Raw genomic sequence first — 20,416 nt, 5'->3', positions numbered from 1 at the left:
CGCCCAATCCATAACACCTCGCCCCAAACCACGCCCCCTCCATAACACCTCGACCCACAAACCACACCCCCTCCATAACACTTCGCCCCCTGCTCATGAAAATGTGTACACAAACCGTCTTTATTTTTCTGATACAGTTACTTTTTGTATAATCTGCAAAAAAAAGGAGAAAATACGCTGTAGAAACACTGATCGTTCAGATATTGTTATGAGAAAATGAAAATACTTTATTGAAGGATTTGTAATTAAAGCTGTTTTCTATTTCTCCAGATTCAGCAAACTCTCTAGAAGTGAAGACTAGAAAAGACCTACAGAAATGGGAACGCAAGCATAAGCCAGTCGAAGCTTCAGGCCACGAAGACTCTGAAGATGCAGAATACCAAAACTCACAAGTACTTTTTTTTTGCTGTTTAAATTTGACCCCAAAGCTTAGTTGAATTCTCTATTCTGATTGTCGGGAAACATTTATTTGAAAACATCATTTTGATAGTAACAATGTACACAGAGACTTGCATGATGGAAGAAGTAGCACAGTGGTTAAGATGTTGGAATTATGATCAAAAGTTCATGAGTTTAAATCTCATCTCCACTAAGATGCCATCAAGGGCCTGCAACTGCTCAGTTGTATCAATGAGATATTCGTCGCTCTAGATAAGGGATTATATATATATATATATATATATATATATATATATATATATATATATATATATATATATATATATATATATATATATATATATATTTTTTTTTTTTTTTTTAATTGCAGTTTTAATATGTAACATGTCATATAATCATATAATATATAATGTTTTATCTGAATGTTTATTTTCCACAGAAATGTCAGTGTTGAAAAACAGCTTCTGGCACTTCAAGGTGTGTAAAGATATGTCTGCCTTCATTGTGTAAGAAAGTACAAGTTCATTATTACTGCATGATTCAGTTCTATTTAATGAGCATATGATGTGATTAGTGTGATCTGAGCACCTTTTCATTTCATTTTGTAAATTCTTTTACATAAGTGAACACCAGACAAAATCTGGAAATCCGAGGCCTGAAGTACACAATCAGTAACTTCGAGAAAAGCATCTGCTTAATCGAGGTACTTTCTTTTGATTACAAACCCAGACGTCATTGAACTGAAGTGAGAATTGTGACTAAATAAAACTAAATGTTATGTTTGTTTTTAAACCTCAACAGGAAAAACTCTTCAAACAGGGAAATGAGTTGAACAAAGGTAACACTGAAATCTCTCTGAGTTTCTGTAGATGTTGATGGAGAAGGTATTTGCATTGACTGTAATAAATTGTTTGTCATTACAGAGAAAAAGTGCTCCTCCACGCAGACTGAGAATAAACAGGAAGCTGACAAAGGTATTTAGATGCGACATGTTATAAACTATTTTCTAGAGGAGCTACAGATTCATAATACAGTGGAACCCGGTTATGTCGAGGGCCTAGGGGATGCCAAAATGCGTCGAGATAAAAGATGATCGAGATAAACGGAAACCAATATGGCGGCAATGTGCGTTAATAAATGAGAATGTGCATGCACATGTTTTTGGAGTTTTTTTTACACAACAGCATTTGTTTGATGAAGGCATGCTATAAAAATTTAAATACATTTGTTAACTGTCAGGAAACCACCTGCCACGCCCCCTTCGGGGGCTGTCAAACCTCCGCTTTCTCTGAAGCTCCCAGCTTCAATCCCTCACATTTAGCATCATCACCAGCATCATCATCACCCCTCAGTTCCACACTCTCACCGTCCGTTATTGTTGGTATATGTTGGTTCACAGCTGTCGTTGTTATCGCTCATGCGTATCCAGGTACGTGCCTTCCCACTCGGACTCCGCACTCTCTCACCAGACTGCCTCTTTTCAGTTTGGCACTTAGTGGACCCCGCTCCCAGAGCCCACCACCGGAATATTCACTTTCAAGGCGAGTGTTTGTGTTTGGCTTTGCCCTGTGTTGCAATAAACTGTTTTGCTTTTCGGTTTTCGCCTCCCGTTCATCGCATAACATTTAACAACAAAAGGCATATGTGCATCAACTAACAGCAGAGATTCACCAGTATACAATACAAACCACCGTCGATTCTCGATACAAACCTTTATTATATTCTCCAACATTGTAAACACAAAGATCGCTCACAAAATCACACAAATGTGCGGGGTGTAGTTCATTTTTACAAAAAGCTAACCAGTGTCAACATTAAATTCTCGAGTCATTTCACTCTGACACACAGCTCTGAAAAGTATCCTACACTCCTGTAGCAGCTGTAAGGCTTGATTTTTCCGCCACTTCTGCGAGTTCTTCTGCGGCTGAACAGCGCCGATCGAGATAACTGACGTTCAGTGGCAAATTTGCCCCCCTTGTGCTCGAGATATTAGGGTTTAGCGACATAAAATGAATCAGCATAACCGATTAAAAAATGCTAAGACAAAGCGAGAATTTGGTGGTTCCACTTCAAAAAGGTCGACTTAATAGGGTTGGTGAGTTAACCGAGGTCGAGATAAGTGGGTTCCACTGTACCCATGTGCTAAACCTATTTGTACATTTCCCTCAAATGATCAGATGATCAGATTGAAAGTTATATTCATTATGCAGAAATCAAACACGCAGCTTTGTTTTATTGTTTATTTTATTGTACATGTTTTATTTTATATTCATACAGACCCAAAGCCCACAGCAAAGAGAACTGGATCAGACATGTCACCACCCAGGAAAGCTCAAAAGCCTCGACTTGATGCTGCTTCAGCTGATCCTACAAACACAACACACACAACACAATCTCTCGTCTCCAGTGCATTAGAAACACTACAAAAGTCCTGTTCTGATGTTTTACCTACAGACAGGATTCATGCACTTCTCACAGGAACAAGTGAACTTCCTTTTCTGAGAGATGAAGAGAAACATGTCATTTCTGAGTTTTCTGTAAATGAGGTCAGTTCTTATCTTCTGTTTTATTTAGTGTGCATGTGATTTAAACACTTTATTCTTTAGCTGTGGATTTGAGTTTTGAATGTTATAAAGTCGATCCATAATTCACTGGTCCTTGCCAATTTTGACTCGGTTTTGGTTTATACAATATCTAGTAGTTTTCCTAAACCCGGTCTAGTTGTATATATTAAATAATGATTTTCTTCCGTCTTATTTAGTCATTAGCAGAGACGTTTCTGTCTGTGATTTTGGAGAAGATCAAGGTGGAGAGAGGGTTTATGGGACATGATCTCCTGCAGTCTCTCTGTAGGGTTTATGTAGGCGTGTGTCAACAGAGAGGAGACTCTCACAAAGCACATGGTCTCGCCTACAGACTCCTTAAAGAAGGTGAGATTATACTGATATTTCATTACTTATCTACTAAAAATGATCTAGACGCTTATACAGAGAAGTCAATTGTGTGATCTAACTAATCTTTAATGTGATCTACCAACAAACAAAAAACAAATCTACACTTGGGAATTTTATCCCACTCTTCTTTGCAAAAAAAAAAGTTCCTTCAAATTGTAAGGTGCTCTCCTGTGCACAGCTCGAATTGAGGTCTGGGCTCTGGCTGGAACATTCCAGAACTTTGATTCTCCTTTCCTGAAGCCATGTCTTTGTTTAATTTGACGTGTGCTTTGGGTCATTGTCATGTTGAAATTGAAATTCCTCAGCTTTCTTTCAGCGTTTTGACCAGCAGCCCCAAAGCATTATGTTAAACTCACTATGCGTCACTGTCAGTATGGTGTTTTCCCACATGGTTTTGGTTACTGACTGAATCACTGGCTTGCATATTTATATTATTTATGTTGTTATTTCCATCTTATATTTAAAAAAAACCCTGCAATTTCATACGAGTGTGTTGACTTTATCTATCAAATGTATTTATTTTTATACACTGTATTTACATCCTATTGTTTTGTTGCTTTGCAGACTTTCTTGAAGCCCCCAAAGTGATTATGGTCATGATCACAGCATGGCCGAGTATTTTGTCCCATGAAAGTTCTTTATGCCGATCAATTCACGTAGTGAGCAACCTGAAAGCAAAGGGAAAGATATTTTACTTGCTCAGCAACTATCTGCGCTGGGATGAGGTAAGTTGTTGATCTTTAGTGTTCCTCTCAGTGTCAATGTTTATTACTGGCAGGCCAGAACTGTCATCAAGCATCTTTTTTTTAACTGGACTTTTCATGTATTTTACTGCCTTCTTAATCTACTTTTGATTACCAAGTATCAGTGTAATCTAGTGGCACAAATTCTTTGTACATTTATGTTGAACTATGCTGTCACTCAAACAGTGTTTTATTGCAATGGGTATTAAATAATAATGCATTTTTTTGCCAGGAGCCTCCGAGAAACATCTACAATATGATCACCAGCACCCTGAAGTCTTTTCTGGAAGACAGCAGTCTGAGGTTCCTGAAGAACAGCTGGTATGGTTATGATCTCTGCCCTGCTACCTGGAACTACATCTTTAGTCTGGATATTCTGTGTGCACAACTGGGCTGGACTTGGACCATTACCAATATTATACGGTACTGAATGCAAAACATCTTCAACATATTTAATTCTCAGCTTTTTAATACTTGAACTTTTGAATCCAAATGATCAGAAATGACTGATTTTTTTTCTATAACATCAGCGCTGAGAGGATTTCGGTCGCAAAGTTGATATTTAGGCGCCATTTTTATATCTTATCTTTAACACAATAAGATCTCAGAGGGAAAAATTGGGTAATTGTTGATATAGTGATGTTTCTGTGAGGAAATTTCTATTTTGCATTTATAAATAAGGTTTCCAGGATCAGTGCTCAGACAGTCAGAGAGAATTCTTTAACTTTAACTGTAAGTATTTCACAATGAGAGGGTCTTTTTTAGGAATTGGTAGCTCAGTGGTGAAGGCTCTGGATTACTGATCGGAAGGTCGGGGTTCAAGCCCCAGGATCACCAAGTTCCACTTTTAGGCCCTTGAGCAAGACCCATAACTCTCTGTGCTCCAGGGGTGCTGTAGTCATGGCTGACCCAGTGCTCTGCCCCCGGCTTTCTCAGTGATGTAAAGTACATTATAAAGCATCATTACCTTTAAGACCTAGTTCTTATTCCTGACTTTTTCTATTAAGGGTCAAAGTTCTAGTGGTTGTTTGAAACATTGCAAGTTCCCATTCTTGTATAAAATAATAATTGATCGTAAAACCACAATGGCTGCTCCATAACCACCACAAAGGCCCTCAACATATCCATTTCTCCTCTTTTTTATTTACTAGAAAGGATCTTTGGCTGATCCTGAACACTTGGCTGATGCAAGCAAGAACAGAGCAAACACCGTTCCGAGACGTCTGTGTAGCAGCAGTTTTCAGGCTACTTGGTAAGTTTACTGTAAATCCTGTTTCAGAGCAACATCTCACATTATTTCTGGATTCTTCAGCTTTTCACTTGTGGTCTTTGTCCTTCTCAAACAGGGCGACTTGGTCAACTAGGACTTAAGGAGAACCTGCCAATGTCATTTCAAATTCTGGCAAAAAGCATTAATCAGTTTGTAACACAACAACTCTCAAAAGGTATTTCTAAAGCATCAATTAAAGATGTTTTTATCTATCTTTATCTTTATTCTCAGATTTTTAGTTTTGTGCTTCAGCAAGTCCTAATTTTGTGTTGAATTTTGTGCGCATGTATGCCATGGGAAGTGCAGCTCTCAGTCATCTATGCCATTCATGACCTGGCACCCAGCAACCCTGAAGCAGCTCTGAAGACTTTGGAATCATGGAGGAAAAACAGCACACAGCGCGTCCCCCCAGCCGTCATCAAATGCATTATGCAAATCAGCTTCCTTTGTCGTCAGACCGAGTCACAAAGATCATAATGGTGATTTATCTCTAAAACTTTGTACATTCTGAAGACCCCCACAACAGCACAGAGATCCTGGATTCGGTACCAGTCTTTGACATCGACAGCTTCGAGGATCTGTTTAAGCAACTTGAAGAGATGGAAAATGATTCATGAATAGAGGAAGATGGTGAAATTCGAACGTTTCATGTACTTTAGTGTGCATGTTGTTTCACCATCTTAAATTTATAATAAATTCTAATTTAAAGTTTTATTTAAAGAAATAAAGATTTTTAATTTCAATCATGTCTAATGTCTCTTCATCACAGAGAGCATTCAATTACTGCCCCTCAATCACCGCCTGCCTCTTTTATTTTTCTTTAAAGTTTTACATTGTTCTGATATCAGATGCCCCAAGAATTTTATCTGTTGTACAAATTGCAGTTTAGACACAGAAGCTTTGTGTATGTGAGGATCCTCTATAATTATTTGAACAAAGAGTCTGGTGTCATTATGCCATGGCTTGGGAAGTCGTGATGTTGTTAATAAATGTGAACTGATTTAATGTCATACAGTGTGTCTGTGTTCTACATTACAGTGGGGTCTGAGGTTCGGTTCCCAGCATGTTGTTTCCTTACATTCTTTTATCCAGGGCCTAAAATCTTTCCACCGATCTCTCACACATTTAGAAAGTGATCTATGCAGATCTGAACATCTCATCATGAATGACGAACAACCTCATGACGTGACGTGCACTGTGACACCTGGCAGGAAGTGGAATGCAGCTCTTTACAGCTCGTGATAACTAAGCTTTGTTTACAAGAAATAAAAAAGAAAAGAAAAAGTGGACAGTAAAAAATTTTTTTATTTAAGATTGCATGAAGCACAGATGAGGAAAATATTATTTTATTCTTTAATATTCTGATTTAAAGTATATTCTTAAAGTTTCAAATAGTGTTATAATGTCTGGGTTTCCAGAGATCCGAGATTTTGTAACATCTCTTTTTTTTTTGTCACATGATCTGTTTTAACAATATTTGACTCTATAGTTGTGTAAAATTTGGGGATTTGTGTAATTTGTAATTCGAAGTGGCTAATTTGGTAATGTTTGTTTATAACTTGGTTTATTTTTTAAAAAAAAGCAACATTTGATGTAAAATTCCCTTTAAAAGTGTAGTACAGTGTAATTCATCGTGATACCACTAGAAGGAGCTAAAGTTTAGAAGAACATTACTGCCATCTACTGGACATCGAACACTTTTTAAAATGAAGTGGAAGATTAAACAGTACTGTATGATAAAGAAGTGTTTAAATAAAGACATTTATGTGCAGGAAGACCAGATGTAATTATTCTTACTGTTTGTGTTTCATTTATAATGTGACCCAGACAGCACCTATATTTTATAGTTTCACTGGAAACAATTTAAAATAAGGCTTCTGTTTAGATACAAGCCGTGTAACAAACACTGTCTTTCATTAAAGCCTGTGTAAAGTTCATTTACGGCTTATAGACAGGTGCAGCTTATTTATGTTCAAAATAAACATCTTTGTCAAATTCAGTGTGTGCGGCTTATTATTTATTATATATATGTTTGGGTGTGCTTAATAGTCTGGAAATTACGGTAGGTTTTTGCTAAACTTTTTCTACTTTAAAACCAAAGAAAATCATTGACACTTTTCTTTCACGTGAACAAGCTTTTTTTTCTTGAAGAATTAACTTCAATTAAAGTCCACAGCAGCAGGTGTGCTAAACTGATTTGGTGAGACGGATAACAACCTTCATCTTCCTCTACACAGCACTAAATATCAACACCTCATACCATGACCATGCACGCGCACGCACACACACACACACACACACACACACACACACACACACACACACACACAGAGACTTTGTCTTACACTTCCAGTGACTGTAGCTGAAGCAGAAAGAAGCTTTATAAAACTGAAACTAATGAAATCATACCTGAGATTCACCATGTCACAAGAGCACCTCAGCAGCCTCGCTGTCATAAACATCAACCATACAAGTGCTGGTCAGATTTGCAACGATGATGTAATTGATGACTTTGCATTAAACAAAGCAAGAAAGGTCTGATTTTAGGAAAATGACTTTGTAGTGAAAAATGTATTTAATTTGTTTGTTGTGTGAATTGCCAATTTATTATTTTTATATTGTATTTATGTATTTATTTGTAAATGTATTTATTGTAAATTCGTATTAAAGATAAAGTAAGTGCAGATTGTTGGTAGTTATTTATCTTTTTAGGTGGCAGCAGGATGGGGGCAGGTCATGACATGGAAAGGAGACTCTCTGCTTGCAGGCTTCCTGTGACGTAGCTTCCTGTGTTTGACTTGTATTTCTCTCTGCGTTTTCAAACAAACTTTACTATTTATCTCTCCTTTTTTCCTCTTTTAATAATCCTGAATTGTTTTTGTCTTCCTGTCTTGTGCCTGTAGTTAGTTAACTCGACTATCACTAGTGTTGATTATATTCATTCCCTCTCACTTTATCACATCTCTGTATCTTAACTCTATCTGCTATTATAAGCACTATGCCGGCTGTGTGTCTGTCTTTGAGCACAGTTGAGGACTCGTTCGAGTTGCAAATGGTGGAGTTGAAGATGGAGGTTTTAGAGAAACAAGCAAAGCATGCCCAGCTGTGAGAGCGGAAAGCGGCGCTGGAAACATCCCGGGCGGACGCTCACTCGTCCCAGATAAATTCCCGGGTTGAATCTAACGCTCCCAGCACCTCAACTCTGCGTGTTTCTCTGCCCAGGTCCAGCGCACCTACAACACGGCCCGCCCAGGTATCGTTCACTCCAGCACTGGTGCACCAAAAGAGGAAAGGAAGAGGAAAACGGTGCGTGTGATTACTCTTTGTTTCAGTACTGGTTCATTTACTGAGTAAGAACCTATTTATCCCTGATCATGTGCTATTTATTTCCCATTAAGATCGTTGTCCGAGATGCTAACCAGGACAACAAGGACATCACGGAGGAGATCATATCAGAAGCTGGCAGGAGTCGGAAGCCCACTCTGCAGTGGGAAATGTCTTTTCCGTCCCTATGCCTCTGCAGGTAACAGTCACACACGCATTCATAGAGGAAGCAGATTCTTCTGGCGAATAGCTCACCAGCCTTCCTCCTTATATTTGCCTGTATTACCATTTCCCTTTTCCACTATTTTTTACTCATGTGAGCCCGGTCCTGCACAAGCCGTCACACCAAAGCCAGGTGCCAACACTGGAGTATTTCTTTAAATAACTATATATAAAGATAGAAATGCTGTCGTTCACTTCGGTGAATGTGTGAAACCTACATTTACACTACAAATTCACAGTAATCCTGGTGTTTTATTATTAATTGGGTGTGTTTGTGTGTTAGGATAAGCCAGAGCTCGCTTTCCAGCAGTCTGACTTTGACCTTGAGCCAGTCTCAACCACAGTCGAGAATTCCAGTGTGTCTCCTGTGATTGTGGAGCATCTGGCTTCAGCAGAAACACCAGCAGATGAGATCGAAGCACAGGAAGCCGAGCCGCCGAAGAACGAACCCACTCATTCCTTCCTCAGAGCCTGAGAAGGAGAATAAGAGGATACAGTATAGTAGAGAGTTTCTTTTGAGCATCCAGTTCATGCCTGATTGTATGCAGAAGCCAGAGGGGCTTCCATCCATACCTGATGTGGTGCTACACAAGGTAAGCCTCCTGACATGTGGGCTTTATTTTAACTTTAAAACCAAATAAGAAATATTGTTTCACAGATCATTAGTAATATATAAATTATATCAGTAATAGCTTAAATATCTTGCCTTCTTTTTTTGCTTTGAATGTGCTATGAATGAAGAGGTGGAGTTGAAGAAGGCTGAGGATGCCTGGAAGCCTTCCATGAAAAGAAGGAATTCCAAAGAGGACCCCGAAACCCAGAAAACTGAGGTTAGCACATGACTCTGCAGTTGCACACTGTCGTTGCAGAAAGATCTACATTGCAATAAATTGGTCTGTTGGATGCAGATATGAATTTAAAATACAGTCGTGCTGATGTTGTGTGTTGTGCAGGAGCTTTTCCGGACGGTGCCGGTATCCTTAACAAACTGACGGCAGAGATGTTCAATCAGCTGATGAAGCAGGTGAAAGAGCTCCACATCGACACAGAGGAGCGACTTAAGGGTGTCGTCGACCTGATTTTTGAGAAAGCTATTGATAAGCCCAACTTCTCCGTGGGGTACGGGATTATGTGTAAGTCTCTGGCTGCGGTAGGTAAAACATCACATCTCCTTCTTTATGTTTTAGTGCATTTAAGCTTATTTGTGATTTTAACTGTGGAATTTTCTTCTTATTTCTCTTTTTAGTTAAACGTGCCCATGGCCAAAAAACCCAAAAGCAATGTGAATTATCCAAAGTGGATCATCTGTTATCAGGCTTGAACCCGTCCTTCTGTAAAATTTCTATGGTATCTTCATGTGTAATATTTGTATTTTTTTAATTGCACAGATTTTTTGTTTTTATGACAATAATGATTGTCTTTTCCAGGCCAGTAATCGTGAGGGGCTTCAGGATGAGCTGGAGAAGGCAAAAAACAAAGCTCGCAGAAAAATCAAGGGAAACGTCAAGTTCATCGGGATGCTGTTTAAGTTGCGGATGTTGACCGAGTCCATCATTTATAACTGCGTGGTGAAACTGCTGACACAAAATGACGAGGAAAGTCTCGAGTGCCTCTCTATTCTCCTCACGACCGCCGGCAAAGAGATGGACTTTAAGAAGGCCAAGGTAAACAACCAAAGACGCCATTGTAGAGCATTTTCATTGTTCGAGATTGTTCTAATTACCATCCTGCAAAGTTGTACACTATTATACCTTTAATGTAGCATATTGAATATGCATTAAGTCTCTACCTTTTGATTCAGGCCTCGCAGTAAATCAATTCATCATTCATCTTTCTGATCATTGTACATTTCCAATGCCAGCTTGAAAAGAATTTTAGATTGTATACATGGGAAAAAATGATCACATATTCCCATGTTTTGCATTTCCAGTATCAATAACGAATTTGCTGTGTTTCTGGACTGTGTGCAATTTTAAATTACGCTAAAAAACATAGGATACCAAAATTATTTAGATTTTTTTTATTACATTTTTTTAATAGAGCAGTGTTGTGCTGTGTCATTGGCAGCGTATTCACTGGGATTTCACAGTAGTGAAATTAAAGTTTGTGTGTGTGGTTTAGTAAGCTTTTGCTGCTGCTTATGTAATACTCGGCTTTGGAAAAGTTTCAAGTTAAAGCCTGTAATCTTTAACTGAGCACATGTTAAGAGAGCACTTGCTTATACCGTATTTTTCGGACTATAAGCCGCTACTTTTCTTTTTACAAACTTTAAGCCAAAAAACTGAACCCCATAACATTAGACCAATGCATTCCAAATGCAAACGAAAAAAAACGCACCTCACCTGTGTTCTGAGCTGCACAGCATCGGGAGAAAAACATCACACGACGATGCCAAAAGATAAACAACCCAGAGAAATACAGTGGTACCTTGACCTACGAGTTTAATTCGTTCCGTGGACAAGCTCGTATCTCAATTTGCTCGCACATCAAATCAGTTTTCCATATTGAAAATACTTAAAATGGAAACGCCACATCTCCTGTGTGTGTGTGTGTGTGTGTGTGTGTGTGTGTGTGTGTGTGTGTGTGTGTGGAGGGGGGTAAAGGCGATAAGCAGAGGCGGAGGGAAAACTCGTTTTTTTTACTATCACTCCTGTACACTACGTATCCCTAAACTTTAAAATTTGTACTTTTTCTTCTTTGCTTATCTTAATTTTCGTCACAATCTTCGCTTTCTGGCTTCGCTTCGTCATCTAGCAGCGGCGTCTCGAGCTCGTACCTCAATTTTTTGCTGGCGTAACAAAGCAAAAAAATCGACCGAGTGACCGCCCGTACCTCGGAAAACTCGTACATTAATGCGCTCGTAGGTCAAGGTACCACTGTAGTTGTGAAAGAAAGGAGGAAGACAGTGAACAATGACTTTCTTGGTTGGCTACTGTTTAGATACAAGTCGTTGTAACGCGTTGAGTCTGGGTGAAGGGAGAGCTCACTAACTCCAGTTACAACAGAAATCATATAAGCACAGACAGGTTTCCAAAACTCATGCTTTTTATTTTTGTTTGCAACAGCGTTACGGGTTATTTAAAGAAACTTAGAAATGAGCATCAGAAAAAAAAAAGGACATAATCCTCAGTCTCCACACATGCAGTAATACCAGAAGTGTGCAGTGCCGGTCTTTTTTTCAAAAATACCGCTCTGCTCCTAAAGGAAGCGCAACATATTTCACCCGTTACACCGTGTGTAATGTGTCTTTCGTTAAAGCCTTTGTAAAGTACGTTAGTGTAGACGTACAGAATACAGTATATGAAAATGAGCTCCAAAAACGTCCTCATAAAAGTGTAAGTAGCACACACTTGCAGTAGGATAGATTCTGTATACCAGAAATTTAAATGATCATGATACAAAGTGTACTGATAATTAAACAATCAATGGCTGTTTCTTCCAGTGTTATAAATCACTATATACTGCTCTTTTATCTGCTGACACTTCAACATTAGAGGCCTTTTTCAAAATGTATGTATTCCTACTATAAGTGAGTTTATATCTGATACAGAAACAGCCATAGCAAGTCTGCCATCTGGTAAATCTGGAGAAAGTTCTGCCTTGTGTTATTTCACCTGACCAGACAGGCTTCATCAAGAACAGATACTCTTCTTGTAATATTGGGCGCATGTTGAATGTTATATATAACCCATCTCTATCTGACACTTCTTTAGAGGTGGAGGAGCAGAAGGTGGAGAAGCAGAAGGTGGAGAAGCAGATGATGGAGAATCAAAAAAGAACAGACTGAAGTCCTTCGGACTTTTGGAGACTTTAGAGAATGTGAGAAAATGTATAACTGTGTGTAGATAATCAGGTAAATTATTATTTATGAGTCTGACTTTGTTGAAGGTGTTTATGTCTGATTATATCTGATTATCATGAATCACACAGCACAACTTACTCAAAAGTCCAATGCTAAATGTTTCCTGTTATTTTTTTTTTTTACCTAAAGAAATGTAAATGAAGTGATGAACACACTGGATGTTGTTGTTCTGTAGACAGTCACACTGCTGCTGAGAAATCTGGACTGTACTGTGGATGACGGACGTGTATGAAGCGTTCCTGAGATTTGGGACTGTCCTCACTGCACACGTCATTTATAACTACTGATCCTTACATTTTCCTTCTTTCCCAGTAACTTGGGGTTTCCTCCCCGTACTCAGCTGGAGTATTTTCTGAATGTGGAGAGCTCTGATATTGTGAACCTTTAACACGTTTGATGTGCGTTCTTTGCTTTGTGTTTCTGCTCGCTGTCCCGTACAGGTCATGATGGAGAACGGACGCTCAAAAGGCATCGGGTATGTGACGTTTTCATCTCCTGATGAGGCTCGAGCAGACATCATGGAGATAAACGGCAGGGTGCTGGGCAGCAGGACTGTGTACTTAAGTCCCTCTCAGACCACCCAGGGACGAAGTCACGGCATGAAGGTAGAAACCATCTCACCTTCAAAACCCTGCCCAGACCCAAGACCCAACGCCAACAAGAACATCCATCCACAGAGTGAGTCAAAGCCGTCCGATTAGTTTTGTGTTAAGTGCAGTTAAAGATTTAAAACAGAAGAGAACAATTAATGTTAGCAAAATTTACCTTCTGAATGGATGCTTACATGAGATGATTGTCTGCATCTACAGATGTTCCAGTTGCAGATCCTGGAAAAGAAAACCAGCAGCAGTGGAACAGGCGATTCACACCGCAGCCTCTCAGACTGGACACACAGGTACTGTTCTGATTCTATTTCCAGTGTGTTTTATAGAGACTTTCATGATCTGGAGCAGGTTTTGGTCACGGCTGTGTTTGGTCACATGTAATAATTGGTTTAATACTGAGTGATTGATCAGTGTGTATTATTGAAGTCAGCAATACAAACACACACATGCACTCAAACATTGGTTGCTGAATTTGTTCTGTTTTCTGTAGGAAGTGGAACTGTTTGTGAAGAACCTCGACTATGGTGTGGATCAAAATCTCCTGCGTGATTTGTTCTTGCCTCATGGAAACATCACCAGTGCAACTGTCACTTACAATCACTAATCCCTATATTTTATTCCTTTCCCAATAAAGTATTTACTCAGGATCAGATCCTTTATTATACCAGAACCAGTGTACACTTGCAGCAAGTTTCTGCTCTCAGAAAATGACCTTTCAAATAAAAGTGCTTCATTGTTCATTCACCAGTGAGACCAGAACATTGATAATAAAAGAACACAGCTGATCTGTTTATATTATGGGATACAGACAGTGCTTGTTATTTCTCATGGTTTTCTACATGAGAGTGGTGTAATGCTCATGTTTTTGCTTTCTGTATCTCCTCACTCACTCCTACAGGTGGTACTGCACAATGGACGGTGCAAAGGCTTTGGATTTGTCTGATATTCCTCTCTGGATGAAGACACTAATGCCATCAGAGAGTTGAATGGAAAGCTGGTGAGCAGGAGGTCACTGTGTATCACTATGGCTGAGCAGTGGACAGGGAGCAGCCGCCCCACCAAGCCCTACCTCCATCCATCCAGGAACATGCAGTGGTTCCATCTACAGCGTAAGTCATACTGTCCTCATAATGTCCTACAAAACTTTACTAAACACACACTGTATACCGGTCAAACACACACATTATGTAAAGTAACACATCTCTTTTTTTCTCTTTCAGGTCATCGTGCTGTCATTTTATTTATTTTGCTTTTAATTATTGTTATTTCTTTCTCTTTTTTACAGAAATAGTTTTATTACTGTAAATAAATATGTAAATAACTAACAGTAATGAAGGTGTTTCATTATTGATCATTCATAAAATTCCCTCTTAATACATGAGAACTTTCATTAGAACTGAAAGAGACGGTGCTGTGAAAAGAGAACAGTAATAACAGAATTGTGTTTGTGAAAACCCTGGAAACAGATCATGTGAATACACGACTCTGACGCTGACACCATTTATTTAATGGATGAATAAAATTGATCTGAAATCAATTCAAATATTTAGGCTGTAATACTGCACTGTATTTAACATATAATATCATTATTATTATCATTATTATTATTATTATTATTATTATATATTGTTATAATTTTAAATGTACTGATAGATTTTTTTTTTATGTTTAATTTCAGATTAATTTCAGTTAATAACTTTTTTATTGTATTTAATTTTAGTGTCGGTTTATGTTCTAATCTCTAATATACACTAAAAGCCTTTATATTTATAAATGTGTATTTGAATCACAGATATTTAAAAAAAAGAATAATATCTAAGAAGATCTAATATCTACCAAAAAAATCACTCAGTGTTGAATTGAGATGTTTGGACATTTCTTCCAGCTCATAAATCCTATAAAACATGCAGCATTAAACATGAACTTCCAGCAGATGAACATCTCATAATACTGTCTGGAAGTGAGAAATGTACAGGTTGTTTTTACTCCATACACATGAACTTACTTTGATCAGAAACACAATCGTACTCCAAATCAATTAATCAATAAAGTCAATAAAAGAATCCCAAACTGCTGTGTGTCTTGTCCTCGCTATTAATGACGTCATTAGAGCGCCACTACTTCTAATGACCTGCTGTGACAGTGAGCTCTAATACACATCACACTGCCACCTACTGGTCATTTATGATTCTGCAACATTCAGCACATGCGCAGGAGAGCACAGATGTGACGTCGTCACTGAAACTCCATGAGGAACAAGAGAAAATTGTAGAAAGTGAGAGAGAAAGCTGGGCAAGAGAACAAAAACAACTGCAGGAACGTGTTGCTCAGTTGGAGGCCACATTAAAAAGAGAGAAAGGAAAGAAGGCAAAACTTGACATGGAGGAGAGGAACAAGTTACAGCTCCAGACCATCACGGAGCTTAAGGATTCCCTGAATTACTGTAAAGAAGAGCGGAAAACTGCAAAGAACGAGAGAGAGATTTTGATTAGAGAACGAAGACAACTGGCGGAACAAGTCGCTCAGCTGGAGGCCGTTCTTAAATATGAGAGAAATTATTGGGAGAAGAAAAGAAAAAAGGAAAAGCGAGTCATGAAGACGAGTAATAACTTACAGCTCAAGACCACCAGGGCGCTCCAGGATTCCCTGAATCACTCTGAGGAAAAGAAGTGTGCAGATCATGAGAGAGATCATTTGAGGAGAGACAGAGAGCGACTGGAGCAACGTGTTGCTCAGCTGGAGGCCACTTTGAATTTTGAACAAAATAAATTTGAAAAGGAAAAAGAGATGATCAAACTAGACATGGAGGAGATGACCACCATACACTTTCAAACCATCAGAGAGCTGCAGGATTCCCTGAATCATTGTGAGGAAGAGAAAAAAGATTTAATGAGAGACCGAGAGCGACTGGAGGAGCGTGTTGCTCAGCTGGAGGCCACTTTGAAATTTGTACAAAATAAATTTGAGAAAGAAAAAGAAAAGGCCAAACTAGACATGGAGGAGATGATCACCTTACAGCGCCAAACCACCAGAGAGCTGCAGGATTCCCTGAACCACTGTGAAGAAGAGAAGAAGATTGCAAAGCATGAAAGAGAAAATTTAATGAGAGACCGAGAGCGACTGGAGGAACGTGTTGCCCAGCTGGAGGAGACTTTGGAATTTGTCCAAAATAAATTTGAGAAAGAAAAAGAGAAGGCCAAACTAGACATGGAGGAGATGATCACCTCACAGCTCCAAACCACTAGGGATCTCCAGAATTCCCTGATTTACTGTGAAGAAGAGAAGAAGATTGCAAAGCATGAGAGAAATAATTTAATGAGAGACCGAAAGCGACTGGAGGAACATGTTGCTCAGCTGGAGGAAACTTTAAAATTTGAGCAATATAAATTCAGGCAAGAAAAAAAGAAGACCGAACTAGACATTGAGGAGATGATCACCTCACAGCTCCAAACCACCAGGGATCTCCAGGATTCCCTGATTCACTGTGAAGAAGAGAAGAAGACTGCAAAGGATGAGAGAGATCATTTGATGAGAGACAGAGAGCGACTGGAGGAACGTGTTGCTCTGCTGGAGGAAACTTTGGAATCTGAGAGAAATAAATGGAAGGAAAAACTAAAGGCCAAACGACAGATCAATCACTTAATACACAACTTCCTTAATAATTCATTAAGAACAGGAAATAGCAGCAGTGGAGAGCAAAATATCTGCAAAGCTCTGGGCAGGTTTAGATTCAGCATGTGAGCACATGTTATACATATAATAAAGTACAAAAATAGATCTATCTTTATTGTAATAGTTAATACAAATTACATGTTTAAATATAGTGTGTGTTTTGTTTCTGTTATTAAAGAGAGAGAGAGAGAGAAAGAGAGAGAGAGAGAGAGAGAGAGAGAGAGAGAGAGAGAGAGAGAGAAAGTGAGAGAAAGTGAGAGAAAGTGAGAGAGAGAGAGAGAGAGAGAGAGAGAGAGAGAGAGAGAGAGAGAGAGAGAGAGAGAGAGAGGGTGACAGGAAGAGAAGGATATGGATTATTAAGTGTCCTTATTGTTGTATGAAAGTTTTTGTCACTGTGCAGTTTGGACTCCGGCAAGACTCGCTATGGCAGCATAACTAAAAGGGAGAACCAGAAGGTAACACAGACATGAGGGATCTCTGGGATAAGAGACGACCCACCACACCACCGTCAACAAACCCGAGTGAACGTGTGAATGTGAGGGGACGACAGCATACAAATATCCCAGTTCACCAAACACTCTATATCCATGTTCCCTCCAGATCTGCTCCTTTACCTAAGAAAAATCTACTGATTAAAGACTCGACTGAATAAATGTGTTTTCAACCTCGACTTGAACACTGAGACTGTGTCTGAGTCCTGAACACTGATTGGAAGGCTGTTCCATAACTGTGGGGCTTTATAAGAAAAAGATCTGCCCCCTGCTGTAGTCTTCATTATTTGAGGAACCAACAGATAACCTGCACCCTTTGATCTAAGTAGGCGTGGAGGATCATACTGGTAGAGAAGTTCACTCAGATACTGCGGTGCGAGACCGTTAAGTGCTTTATACGTCAGTAGTAATATTTTATAATCAGTGTGAGATGTAATTGAGAGCAGTGTAGATGATAAAAACAGGAGTGATGTGGTCATATTTCCTAGATCTAGTGAGAACTCTTGCTGCTGCATTCTGAACTAACTGAAGCTTATTTCTGCACTTACACACACCCAGACAGTAAAGCGTTACAGTAGTCTAATCTAGAAGTAACAAAAGCATCAACTACCGTAATTTCTGGACTATAAAGCGCACCCATGTATAAGCCACACCCACTGAATTTTTAAAAAAATATAGATTTTTAACATAAATAAGCCGCACCTGTCTATAAGCCTACACTGAAACTAAACAACTTAACACAGGCTTTAACGAAAGACAGTGCCTGTAACACGGCTTGTAACAAAACAGGAGCCTACCAGTAAAGTCAATGGTCCTCCTGTGAACTGGAACCAGTGAAGTCATCTTCTTCAGGGTCGGAGTTGAACAGCCTCAGAATTGCTTCATCTGATGTTCTCTCAGAATCGTTTTCATTGTCGCTCTGTTCATGTTCATCTGAAGGCAAATTCCCCGCTGAGCTCGTGCTGCCCTCTTCAACACACAGTAGTGCAGACTTTAGAAACCCGTTGATTATAGTGGATTTTTGACCGTGCTCCACGCTGTCAGGATCCACTTGCAGACTCGTCCATAAGTTGCTCTTCTCATTCAGCCCGTTTTAGTGAAGGATTTCTCCCCCCTTGTCATCCAAACCTCCCACTGAATACTTTGTTATGCCCCCGGGAATCACAGCTGGAATGGAGTTTGTCCTCTTGATGGCTTCTTTCACAGAATCTGTTACGTGAGCCCTCATGCTGTCCAGAACGAGCGATGCCTTGTTCGTGTGAAAAAATCCTCCTCTTGCCGTATCACTGCGTCAGCTGTTCTTTCATTAGTCTTTCCGTTATCCATCCTTTCTTGTTTACTTTGACAGCAATTTCTTCCAGGAGTTTTTCTTTTAGCATCGTAATCCATTTAAAGAGGACCATCGGTGAAAGTTTTTCTCCCGACGCCGTACAGCTCAGTACGCAGGTAAAGTGTGTTTTTTCGTGGCCAGTTGATTTTAGCACGATGAATGATTCACCTTTTCTGTTCACAGTCTGAGTTAAGCGGCAGATCAAATGTCAGCGGAACCTCATCCATATGAATGATGCCGTGCGGGACGATGGAACGCTCCGCTATCTTTGCACGAGTGAATTTGCGGAAGTTTGAAACTTTTTCCTCGTAGTCGGGAGGGAGCTGCTGACACAGAGTCGTCCGTGACCTTATGGACAGGTCTTTACGTCTCATTAATAAACTCCACGATGGTCCACCTCCAAAATCCTCAAGCTTCATTGCGGTGGCGATAATTTTCACTTTCAGTCGGATCTGCACAGTTAAAACACCTCGGCCGTCCGCTCTCTGTGCGTCCGAAAAATACAGTACTAAATATAGGTATTGTTGTGTGTGTGTGTGTGTGTGTGTGTGTGTGTGTGTGTGTGTGTGTGTGTGTGTGTGTGTGTGTGTGTGTGTGTGTGGATCTGGACGTCACTCACAGATGCTGAAGAAGCTTTGACTGAATATTAAACTTGTGCTGGTTTCTCCTCCACAGCTGGAACTTGAGCTGCAGCTGGTTTCTCCTCCACAGCTGGAACTTGAGCTGGATGTGGGTGGACTCTGGATGTGGTGGTTCCTCTCAGTCTCGCAGTTCTTACGAGATTAAAGTGTTGATGGAGCTGTAACACAACAGAGACACTGCTCTTACACACTGCTGTTAGTCTTTATGCCGACACCAGCAAAATTACCCCCTGATGCTGACTGAAATCCCCTCATATGACCAAACCCACACTTTATATTAATAGATTACACTTTATGGTCATTAAAAAAAGTTTGCCGTCCATAACTTTTTGTCTCCGTCTTGTAACCGACAACCTTCAGGAGAGACGTCGTGTCCACACACAATTCATATGTAACAGATCTAATACAGGACTTTAGTAAATAAACGTTTGGACCCCCCTGGTCTAAAGGGTCTACTATATTCTACTACTACTTACACACTCAGCAGCTACCTGATGTTCAATAGTAGAAAAATGTTTAATAGAGCGACTGTACGACTGCTGGAACAGTGAGTTTCCAAACTTTATGGGTTTTTATTCTGCAATAACTAATGGAATGGATAATAATGGATAATGAAATTGGTTGTTAGTGAATGCTGTTATTCATCATGTGAAAATGGTGCAGTTTAATGAAGTGTTATTGTGTAAACTGTTTGTTTGTAACTTCGGGAGTCGCACTGGACATCGTGATGATTTAATTAAAACGCTGAGAACAAACACTAAATCTAAAAGCAGCAAATAACAGCATTTATACACCAACGCATATTTTTCCTTTCTTTTTCATTAAGTCTGTTATTTTGCTGTGTTTCTCTATTTCATTCTCTCATCTGTTTTCAAACGTGATTTACTGCCACTTTACTACCTT

The 20,416-nt window shown here is 39.4% G+C and overlaps 2 protein-coding genes and 1 long non-coding RNA gene across 10 annotated transcripts in view; 2 read left to right on the top strand and 1 right to left on the bottom strand.

Annotated features, from left to right (window-relative positions):
• Positions 1-20,416, bottom strand: part of LOC310738041 (uncharacterized protein) — a 924,051-nt gene that overhangs the window by 808,692 nt on the left and 94,943 nt on the right. The gene's annotated exons all lie outside the window — the stretch shown is intronic.
• LOC310738291 lies at positions 3,165-4,461 on the top strand. The gene is made up of 3 exons (XR_014537008.1): positions 3,165-3,329; positions 3,918-4,078; positions 4,329-4,461. It is a non-coding gene; the product is annotated as an uncharacterized lncRNA (long non-coding RNA).
• Positions 12,505-14,710, top strand: LOC310738174 (polyadenylate-binding protein 1-A-like). Of its 8 annotated transcripts, none has more exons than XM_083563168.1 (6): positions 12,505-12,731; positions 12,950-13,043; positions 13,215-13,452; positions 13,584-13,669; positions 14,278-14,488; positions 14,665-14,710. In XM_083563168.1, the coding sequence occupies exons 2-5, from the start codon at positions 12,990-12,992 to the stop codon at positions 14,320-14,322; spliced, it is 423 nt and encodes a 140-aa protein (XP_083419294.1). In that variant the 5' UTR covers positions 12,505-12,731; positions 12,950-12,989; the 3' UTR covers positions 14,323-14,488; positions 14,665-14,710. The 8 variants fall into 8 exon arrangements, with proteins under 8 accessions (XP_083419294.1, XP_083419295.1, XP_083419298.1 ...); XM_083563169.1 differs by having other exon boundaries at positions 12,505-12,765; XM_083563172.1 differs by lacking the exon at positions 12,950-13,043.

This window comes from Silurus aristotelis, assembly GCF_946808225.1.
Source record: "Silurus aristotelis genome assembly, chromosome: 15".
Lineage (NCBI taxonomy): Eukaryota > Metazoa > Chordata > Actinopteri > Siluriformes > Siluridae > Silurus > Silurus aristotelis.
The sequence above is the reverse complement of the archived record's forward strand: the minus strand, read 5'-3'. Positions and strand labels throughout refer to the sequence as shown.